This window comes from Octodon degus, unplaced genomic scaffold, assembly GCF_000260255.1.
Source record: "Octodon degus isolate 3935 unplaced genomic scaffold, OctDeg1.0 scaffold00051, whole genome shotgun sequence".
Taxonomy (NCBI): Eukaryota; Metazoa; Chordata; class Mammalia; order Rodentia; family Octodontidae; genus Octodon; species Octodon degus.
Genome location: NW_004524627.1, coordinates 8,003,677 through 8,014,767, shown reverse-complemented (window position 1 = coordinate 8,014,767; position 11,091 = coordinate 8,003,677). Strand labels below are relative to the sequence as shown.

Below are 11,091 nucleotides of genomic sequence, written 5' to 3'. Positions count from 1 at the left end.
GAGGAAGAGGAGGAGGAGGAGGAGGAGGAGGAGGAGGAGGAGGAACTAGAAGTAATAGAACCAAATACCTAAAGATACTTTTCTTTCATAAGAACATGTTTTAGGCTCTGAGAAAATAGAAGGAATAGCAAAGACCAAAACTTAATGAAATAGCAAATAAAGTATGAACAGTTGGAAACAAAATCAAAAGCTGATTTAAAAAAAAATATACACACACACACACAAACTAGGTAGAGACAAAATAACTTCAGAGAAAAATGAATATAAAAACAAGGACTATACACATTTACAGTTTTAGGCATAAAAGGGAGATCCAACTAGAGACAGAAACACCTTAATATACAAAGATTTTCTCATATTGAAACACTTAGGTTGTTCCCCATGAAAATGCCCTAACAACTATTTTCTAATCATGAAACTGTTCTAAGGACATGGAATGCAATGGAGACAGTGTCCACAAGATAACAAAGGTGAAAGAGCTTATCAAACTTCAAAATATTGAAAAAATATATCCAACTCATTTCTATTAATTATGAAATAGTAAGGTCTCAGTATAAATCACTCTACAATTTCCCATCTACAGCAAAAGGCTGCTCAAAAGCTCAAATATAAAGGTACCAGCTAAATCCTACTTAGCTATTAAAAAGCAACAGTAAAATGATGATTTTACAAATCCTTCATTTACATGGGTGTGTTCTTATTTTATTTTTCTCATTCACAGCACTTGGTAAAGCAGTACTATTAAACTACAGTGAGTTGATTACTGGTGAAATGGCAATGTTTTAAAGATCTTTTCTTTGTCTAAATAGAACAGTAAATACTTCGGAGCTTATTCATTTTAGGCTTACAAAATGAACATTCAGAGTGCTATAAATGAAAAATCTACACAATAACTTCGGAGGTCTTTGGGTGTTCTGGCAACAGAGTACTGCAAATCAAGCCCAGGGCCTTCACACTGAGCTGCATTCCCCAGCCCTTTGTAAGCTTATTTTTATTTTAATTTTGAAACAGGATCTCTGTAAGTAGCTAAGTTAAGTTTTCTAGGTTGAGCTTAAACTTAGTAATTCTCCTTGTATCCTCTCCAAAGTTCTGGGTAAGAAGTGTACACTACCACTCCTGGCTGTTGGTTTGGGACAGGGTCAGACTACACAGTACAAGGTGGCCTTAGGTTCAATATTGCACGCAGTCCAGGCTGAGTGGAAAGCCTCCTGCCTTTGCCTCCCAATATACAGGGACTTAAGGTAGGTACTTACCGCATTTTCAGACAGCTATTCTACAGCACAGTGATCTCGGTATCTCCATTGAGATCAAAAGCAGAACTGAAAACAAAACCAACAAATTCTGACAGTGCTCTGGTTAGCAAAGCCAGAATATCCCTTTTGTGTCACTGTTCTTTTATTCAGTACAAACCCTGAACTAAAACAACATCTGTGATCAGACAGTGTGTATAATGGAAAAACCCTCTTTGGAAGTCTTGCCAAATATGCGACATCCTAAAAGGAATAGAATTTGATAAGAAATACTTAATTATTAACTTAGTCATATTTAAGAAAGCCCTTTAGCTACCAGTACCAGTGGACTGTTTTATAGGGAAAATAATTTATAAGACATTAAAGATGTTAGAGACTAGTGGCTACAGGCTTCACCTCGAAAACAGTTGGTGCAATGCACTAAAAAGCACAAGGTTTAAGCCTTGGCTGGTGTAAGTGCAAACTGGATAGCCCTCGTGAACTCTTCCAATTCTACCAAATGATGAAAACTATTTTCAAATTTTAGAATAACGTTTTTAAATTCTAGCATAGTTCACTGTGTTTTGATATCTCTCTGTTGCTCTATCAAATCACTAGACACAACCTGGCTATTGAGAACTAGTTCCAGAACACAGGCACGTTAAAGTGTTCTCATTTTCCCTTTGAATGAGGTTAAGATCTTCATGAAAGGATGTGAGACATAAGTCTACTGATAAACTGAACTATGTATTTTCACTTTAAGAAGATAACATCAATTTTCTTATTTTCTACAGAAGAGAATCACTATCTTGCCATCATCAGAAATGCCAGTGGAAGGAGAAGGGAAATGAAAATGAATTTTGGTACACACACACACACACACACACACACACACACACACACATATAAAATCTGTGCTTTCTAAGGCAAACCCAGTATGCAGGATTCTTCAACTAGAGAGTGATATCATGAGGACTAAAGATTATTCCTCAGAATAAGTTGCAAAAGAATGTGGGGCTACGGGTTATACAGCCAGTAGGAAGTTGGCTCTTTCTGCATATTGTTTAGCAGCCAAAAAGGATACCAGGCTGCAGAGAAAGCAGTTCGAACACATTCCTTTTATGGTGCGATAATATTTTGTGCAAGGGACTGCCTTCTTTACAAGCAATGCCTCAAAACCTACTCCAAGTAGCCTGGACACACAAGGGAGTCTGATGAACAGGCCAGGCTTGGTGGGGAGTACTCCCCCTAAGAAAATAAAACTGCTTGTCACAGCTCTGGAAGCACTCTGTTTAAATGCTGAGAAGAACTTTCATTTTTTGGCACTTTTGTTCCTGAAGCTCTGAGATAAGCATTTCGTGCCAAGGTCCCTATTCTTAGGTTAACAACACGCCAACCGTTGCCAAGAGTTTTGCTGCTCCGGGTTATTCTCTTATCCTAAGGCACTTCATGAGCCTCGTAACAATCACCTTTCCAACACCTTAAAATAGATTTAAAACTTTGTAAGCCTTTGCTGTGTGTTTTTAGGTTCATGTTTGTTCTTATATAGGAACAAGTCTTGCTTAATCCTTTTTATAGCTCTTGGCCAAATTTCTTGGATTAAGATATTTTATAACAGGAAGAGGCACAGTGGCACATATACTAAACTAACATAACCTTTTGTTGTGAACACCAAGAAGCAAAGATTAAAAGCCTAGCTCCTTCAAGCACAGGCTACATAAACAGCAATAAATCAGTACTTTCCGCAAACATAAAACACTTCCATCCTGTGAAAAAATGTGGAAAACCTTCAGTGTTTTTAACTGCATTTCACTGTGAAGATTTTTTTCATGTACTAATTAAATACATCTCTAATCTCTAAGACTTGAATGAGGCTCAGCATCAAGAAGCTGCTGTATCTGATGTTTAGAGATGACATCGCTAAGAGAACATGTCAGCTCAGAACTCACAGTGACACACCCTTAACACCATGGGTTCCGTCGTCACCTATATCAGCACCATCACCATTGAACATTTATGGCTGTTTATCATGGAGTATGTAATATATCCAGAGACTGCAATCAAGTTTGAAAGTTTTCCATAAATTCAATGTATATTTATAAGGCATCACTCCTACTTTGGGATGTATAATATTTCCACATGTGATTTAGTAAGGAGGAAAATTTGTAGATGGGTTGACGATGTAATTCAGAGTACATGATTTATATCTGCCATGTCCTGGGTTTGATCTTCAGCATGGTAAAAACAACAATAACAAATACAGTCAGACCATGTTTAATTCTAAGTATAGAAATGTGAAATCTGTAAGAAACTCAGGAAATCTCTTCTTTCATGATTCTAACAATTCTTCCTAGTTGCTAGAAATAAGACAAAAAAATCTTAAATGCTATAGATAAGAAAATGATTGAGTTCTTTATAGTTGGATGAAGTTATATATTTGTTAAAGCTCTTTCAGAATGTGCTACATTTGACACAGTCTTCCTTAATTGTTTAATTTTAAAATTCATTCCACAATATATCTAAATTAATAACAATGTCAAGCTTGGCTTATATGAGTGTAATTCTATCATAAATAGTATAAGGTTTCTTTAGTATTTGTAACAATTACAGAAAACGAAGTGGATTGATTGATGATAACTCGAGTAGCTCTTCACAAGACCAAGTGTCTGCAGCATCCTTAGGCTGGTTAAGCACCCTTTTTCTAGGCCAAAAGTCATCTGCATCCACCATATCTATCCTTCACCATGCACAAGTAGTACAGTTATTTTGCTGACCTAACAATATTCATGAATGTCATAAGAGATCACAGTGAACAATGTCTGTTCTTGTTGGAGAAATGTATGTCGTGATCACACACTTGGGATATTCTAAGCTCTTCCTAGTGACCAGGGTAGGAATAGCAAGGACACTGACTTTTTTTTTTTTTTTTTTTTTTTTTGCGGAACTGGGGATTTCATTCAGGCCTTTGCACTTGCCAGGGAAGTGCTTATTTTACTGATCCCCAGCCCCAGGACACTGACATTGTGTGGACAGCAAAGACCTCACCAGAACAACACTGCTGCGTGGATGACATCACTATCCTAGAAGATCAGACAATTTAATTAGATGCCATTAATATTATCCAGATACTATTATATATTTGCAAGAACACAGTTGTTGATAGTTATCTGCTATTTTACAAGCTACAAATAAATATTTTAATCAAGGGTTCTATTGTGTTCTATCTGAGGTCACTCTCAAATAGAGAATGAACTCAGTTTCAAAGGTTTAATTCCCAGAGAACATGGGTCAACTAAAGGACATGTAACTGAACAGTACAAAATTATTATATTTTGATGGCTTTAAGACTTGCCCTTGTTATTATTTTGTCTTTATGCATCTATATCCAGAGAGCAAATTTTCTAAATGGTATTTAAAGTAATTATCATCTGGCTTTCAAAATGTTTAGAGGCTGTCCACACATTTTTCATATACCCTTGTAACATATTTCTGGGAGTAAAAAGACTATCTTCTCTTGATTTTTTTTCCATTTAGTTATCAAATTTCTTCAACAAGCAAAGTCTCATACATGGTAATGCTGAAAGAAGGAAATGTGAACAAAGAAAAACAGAACAAAACCAAAAAAAGGCCAAACCAAATGGAAAAAGAGGAAGGAAAGCCTGAAATGAAGGAATTGACAGACAGCAAAACTTAAAGAGTTGGGTGCTTAACTGTCCCTTTATTCCTCTCTTTTCTATTACCTAGGAATTAATCACAAAACTCTGCCTTTAATGCATCATATAGGTCGCTCCAGCCATCATGAAAGATTCTCTCTGCTTCTTTCTGTCCTTGTCATAGACAATTTTGAGAACCACAATCTAAATTTGCATCCATCTAAAATAAACACAACTATCTACTCTTAGAAAAGTGCAACATGAAAATCATCTGAGGAAATCAACTTTACTAATGTCTTAAAAGATAGTAAGATTAGATTAACAAGTATTTTTAGAATTTTTATAGTCTATGGTATCCCGGGAGAAAAATGCCACCTATATCCAAAAATTTTTCAGTGTAGCTGGACTTAATATAATGTAAAGTTAATCTATTTACTTATTGCACTTAGGACCAACCCAAGTAAAAATGTAACAGAAGGCCCACAGAGGGTAAGTAAACAGACCAACTGCATATGCATTTGGAATGGTTCCCCTTTGTGGTTGGGTTAGAGGAAAACTGTCTCAGGGAAATACTGAACCTAAACTTACAGACACAACTATGCTGGCTCCATTAGGCAGTCCTAAAATAGCTAACATCCTGCTGTGGCAGAGAGTAACAAACACTGGTGAGACTACAGGGGAAAAAGGAACCTCCGACACTGTTGGTGTTAATGTAAAGTAGTACAACCACTGCAGAAATCAGTATACATAGTCCTCAAAATAGCAAAACTAGACGCTCCGTTTGATCCAGTTATTTCCCTTCTAGGAGTCTTTCTGAAAGAGTTGAGGACATCATATTACAGGGACACATGCATGCTCATGTGTATAGCAACGCAACTCACAGTAGTTAAATCTCAGAAGCAGCCTATACGTCCACCAACAGCTGAATGGATAAAGGAAGTGTGACATTTGTACACAACGTAGTATTATTCTGCCACAAAGAAAGATAAATTTGGGTCAGTTGTAGGGAAATAAGATATAATCTGAGACCATAATATTAAGTGAAAAAAAAATCAGACACATATTTAAGTATCACATGATTTTTCTTATATGAGAAACCCAAGCTGTAAATAAAGAGCAAATTAAAAGTGAGATGATAGGAAGTAGGTAAACATCTTTCTCAAATGAGAAAGAGATCAAGACATGAAGGGAGGGAAAGATGGGAGGGAGCAGGAGGAAACAAGCAAGTAAAATGTATCATGTACATGGGCCAACTTCATACATAAGAGGGATGCAGACATCATTTGCCATAAATGTGTACTAATAACAAAAAATTAAAAAGAAATGGCAAGAAAATTTGTGTCAGATGAAATTACAAATCTTAGAAGTGAAGAGCTGACAGATGAACTTAAAAGTGATTCGAATGAGTTTACAGTAACCCTCGATCTCATTTACCAAACAGAAATTAAATCCACTTATAAACATGTTCACAAACTTGGACCTTGATGAAAAACATGGAGTTCTATGAAACATAATAGCAACTTTTGTTTGGCTACAAAGTCAGTAGGAGAAGGACCATAATTCTCAGTAGCCAACTAAAAAGTAAAATATCCCACGGGCACTATCATCTATTATAAAGTGTGTTTATGTGGTTCAATTGGTAATTTTGACCTTGAAAATTGGGTATACTTGTTACACAGCACAAGCCTAGCTAATCAGGTCCCACACAAGAGAACCTGCAAGTGACATGAACTAGAAACTTGCTTCTACAATAGAGGCAGAAACTCCTCTTGCCTGAAATCCCTGATTTGTGAGGTAAGGATTTAAGTGACCCAAGAGCCAGACCCTCGCCAAAACAGCTGCAAAATCGAAAATCAAGGCCTTAAAATAAAGAATTTTCCTAACTTCAGGGATACCTGAAAGCAATAATATCTCACCTTCTGTTATTCATAATCTGTTACTCAACCTGTACCATCATGCTGTCCTCAGCAAATACTGATCGGATTTAATAGGCTGTACAGACAGTGAGCTTTCTGTTGGGCTGGAGTAACTCAGTTCCCCTACTCGCCCTCCTTAAGATGGCCTAAGGAGAACGGCTTCAATCAGCCCTGGGGAGCAAAGGCCAAAGGTATGCAAAGCCCTAAAGGCCAGTAAGGCCTTTCATTCCAACTCTCAATTTTTTCCCTTCCTTTCCCCTGAATGTATGTGAACACCTAAGTTTAGTATACGTATCAGATACACACACAAATTAGAGAATATAAATGATGTCATGTAAACAATTTTTTTAAAATCTTGCCATATTTATAGTCAGATTAAGTCTAGCACCAAGAACAACTCCTAAAGATAGTACAAATTTTTTACAAAACATATTTCTTTAATGATCTATGTGTGATTTACTTCAACAAGTGATCAAGAATTGCAAAGTGGAAAAAAATGATAGACATAAAGGTCTAATTATCTGGTATTTCATCACTGTATCTGATTACAATTATTATACTTTACATACCTCAAGTTTAAGTAGGTCAGCATCTGAAGATTAATGATAGCTTCAGGAATGACTCTGATACAATTATGATACAGATTAAGAATTTCCAGTGATACAAAATGGCACAATTCTATTGGAACTTCAACCAGTCTGTTTTTAGACAAATCTACAAGAAAAGGAAAGAATATTTTGTCAGTAAGTCTTCAACATACTTAGAACAATCTTATCATAAATATTGTCTTTCTTAATATTATAATCTAAATTTAGATCAACATTGTCATTTTTTTTACCTCTATTAATACAGCATTACAATTTGTATTTCCTAGCCAAATTTGGGAACACTTAGGATACAGAAAGCAGAAGGACTGTTAAAATTCTTAAATTTGTCTATCTGGCCACAGAAGGGGAACATTTTACTCACTTGAAAAATTATGCAGTGTGATGGAAAAATGCAATCAATGTTCATAATTAAATTTTTTATTACAGTAAAGACACATTGCCAACAACCCCCCTCCAAATACTCATGCTCCTTGCTGGAACACCTTCATCCCACTGTTCCTTCCATCTTATGAGGCAGTTCTGGAAGTGTTCTCTCAGGAGTCTTTAGTTGTGCTATCCTGGCTGCCTCACTATGAACTGATTCCAAACAGTAGCCTTTCATGGTCATTTTGAGAAGAGCCAGAAATCACACAATGCCAGACCCAGTGAGTCAGCTGGATGAGGCCATGTCAGTAATAATCGGATAAGCTGTCTTTCTATTGGATGCCATTTGGCAATGGCATTCACTAATTTTTGATTACACCTCATGAAAACACAAAAATGAACCGATTCAGAAAGTGGCAAGAATGATACAGTATATATGTTCGAAGTGCCATGGAATATTCTAAACAGAATCAGTGGCACTGTGTCCTTTACTGTAATAAATTTTATTTAAACATACATCATATTTTTGGCCTGTCCTTGAATCTCACTCAGTCAAATCTAGATAATTATGTAACATTCTATCCTTTAATATACATGAATAAATGAGCCAAGTGTGGTGGCACATGCTTGTACTGAGGGAGGATCCTCAGGAGATAAATACACAGGGCACATGTAAATGACGAACACCAGGAAACACAATCCAGGGAAAGAGCTGCCACTCTTGTAAAAACTGACCTAGCCTCTTAAGCCACATGAGCTGAAGTTGTTCAGTAAGCACTATGTAACACAGACTTAAGGAGCCACATTCTGACCAAGGCAAAGGGCAGAAATCTAAATAGGTTAATACTACAGATGAAATAAATAAGTACACACACACATACACACACACCCCAAAACAAAACAACAGGACTAGATGGTCCAGAGAGAAAATTGTGAAAAAATTTAAAGAATAATTTAAATAATATTCATAGTATTCTAACCCATATAAAAACAAGAAAGGCTAGGGCGGGGGAGATGGCTCAGTAGAATAAGTGCTTGCCTGGCAAGCTCAAGGGCCTGAGTTCAATTCCTGGTTCCAACAAAACAAACAAACAAACAAACAAACAAACAAACAACCCAAAACCAACCAAACAAACAAACAAAAAAACCCAAAAGTTTTCAAATTCCTATTTTAAATATAATAGTTCTTATGTTTTTTAAAAGAGGAAAAGGGTAGGATACCATGAAAATCTTAAGAAATAGATAAAATGTATTTGAAAAAAATGTTAAGTGCAACAGAACAGTTAAACCAATGAAAGATTCCTCACAGAATAATATTCAACATCTAAAAGGTGGAAATTCCAAGGGATATCTATATGATTTAATGTAGTTGTAAGTCCAAAAACTCTTGTTTTGTTTTTTAATTGCTGGAGTTATTAGACAAGTTAATTCTAAGTTCACACAGGGAGGCTGGTACTTCTGTGAAAGGCTATGAGGGAACTAGCTCTCCCAGATATTAAAGCACACCATAATGCAGTCTGTGGACAAATGGGAAAAGCTGCAGAACAAATCACAAAGGAGAGGAGATGGAAATAAAGGTGCTGAAGTTGTTTAGTAAGTACTAGATGAGGTGAGCGAGGAGAGAGAAACAGGAGGCGAGGGCAGAGTAGGGAAGATACCAGGTGCACGCGGCCTTGTGGACCATGTAAGAACACTGACCTGTGCTTATCACAGGCCTTCCAGTGCATGGCATGAAGCAAGACTGATAATCTTGACCCATTAAAAGCAAAAGTTACAGCCCTTTAAAATAAAAGTTCTGCCACAAACATAAAGATAAGCAAAGAATGAGGGGGTGTTCTTTAATTCACAAACGAAATAGGATAATCTTTTATAAGGGCTGCTGTTGATAAGAATACAACTAGACTGCCACGGAGACAGCTCAGTGGCACAAGTGTCTGCCTGGAAAATGCAAGGTCCTGAGTTGGATTCCTGGGGCACACACACACACACACACACACACAAGACAAACAACAATAAAGCTAGGACTCACAGTGTAGCTAAGGAGTGAAGCCCTTACCTAGCATGTGTGAAGCCTAGATTCACTCCCAACATCCCCAAGCCCCAAGCCCACGTAATGAATAAGGCTGAAAACCAGAAAAAGGGGAAAAAGGTGGCTCATAGCAAACAAACGTCTGAAGAAATCAAGACACAGATAATAGGAAACAGGGAGAGACATCTTTTGCAAATTGAAAGGGACCAAGGGATGGAGGGAAGGGGAAGAGAAAGGGGATATAAAAATAACTGAAGTATGTCATGCATATGTATCAAATGTATTCCTTCTGTACTTCAAAAACACATAAATATGCAGTGCACATAAATAAGCACAAGTCAGTGTTCTTACGTGGTCCACAAGGCTGCACGCAACCTGACACCTTCCCTACTCTGGGCTTGCCTCCTGCTCCTCTCCTCGCTCACCTCATCGGAGCTATCCCAGCATCCTGACTATGCTTCAAACACAGGAGGCACCCTGCCTTGTTAGGCCTTCCCACTGGCTATTTCCTTTGCAGGAATATTCTTTTCCGAACTACCTGGTTGGCTTACCCTTCTCCAGCCTCGAGACTCAGTCACTTCTCTATTTCTCAAAGAGAGCTAATTGACTCCTCCTCTCCTCACACTCCAGATGTGTTATCTTAGTTTTAACATGTTAAGTAACTTATTAATTCTTATTAGTATTTGTCTTCCTTTACAAGAATATGATCATCACGAGGTCAGAGGGCTTTTCCTGACTTCTCTAGTGGTTTATTCTAAGCACATAGAAAAGTGAAAAAAAAAAAAAAAACTGGCGCATATAGAAAGACACAGTATTTATTACATGATTGATTGTTATGTAAATGAGAATGAATAATTGTATTCTCTGTAAAATTATGTTTGTGTGTTCTTTTCATGGTCTTGAATTTGTATTGTAACTTGGTTTACCTTACAGGGCAATAACATATGTAACATAAAAAATGCTTTTATTCATGTGGAAAAAATGAACTAACAAATTAAAGAAATGCAAGTTATGATAGCAAAGAATAGTATTTTTCAGCTATTAGATTTGTTAATATAAAAAATTTAATAAAAATATAGTGCTGATGATACGGAGTGGGGAACATGTAGGTGAAGACAATGATTTCAGCAACCTCAGCCAAAATTACAATGGAGGAAAGCCAGGGGAAATGGAGAGGTGGAAGGGGACAACAGTATATGGTCACAGAGGATGAGTAACGGACCAGGGACCCCACAGACTACAGTTAGTAATACTGTACAGCATCCTGCAGATCTGCTCAGAGTGGATTTTAGA

General features: G+C 36.9%; 1 protein-coding gene across 6 annotated transcripts in view; it reads right to left on the bottom strand.

Annotated features, from left to right (window-relative positions):
- Lrch1 (leucine rich repeats and calponin homology domain containing 1) overlaps positions 1-11,091 on the bottom strand; it is a 196,840-nt gene that overhangs the window by 89,064 nt on the left and 96,685 nt on the right. For 5 of the 6 annotated variants that reach the window (XM_004633081.2, XM_023717263.1, XM_023717259.1 and 2 more), the window contains exon 2: positions 7,368-7,512. In XM_004633081.2, the coding sequence (XP_004633138.1) occupies positions 7,368-7,512 (145 nt within the window). Of the gene's footprint in view, positions 1-1,253; positions 1,323-7,367; positions 7,513-11,091 lie in introns of those variants that run through there. The other variant, XM_023717260.1, reaches the window with a different exon arrangement.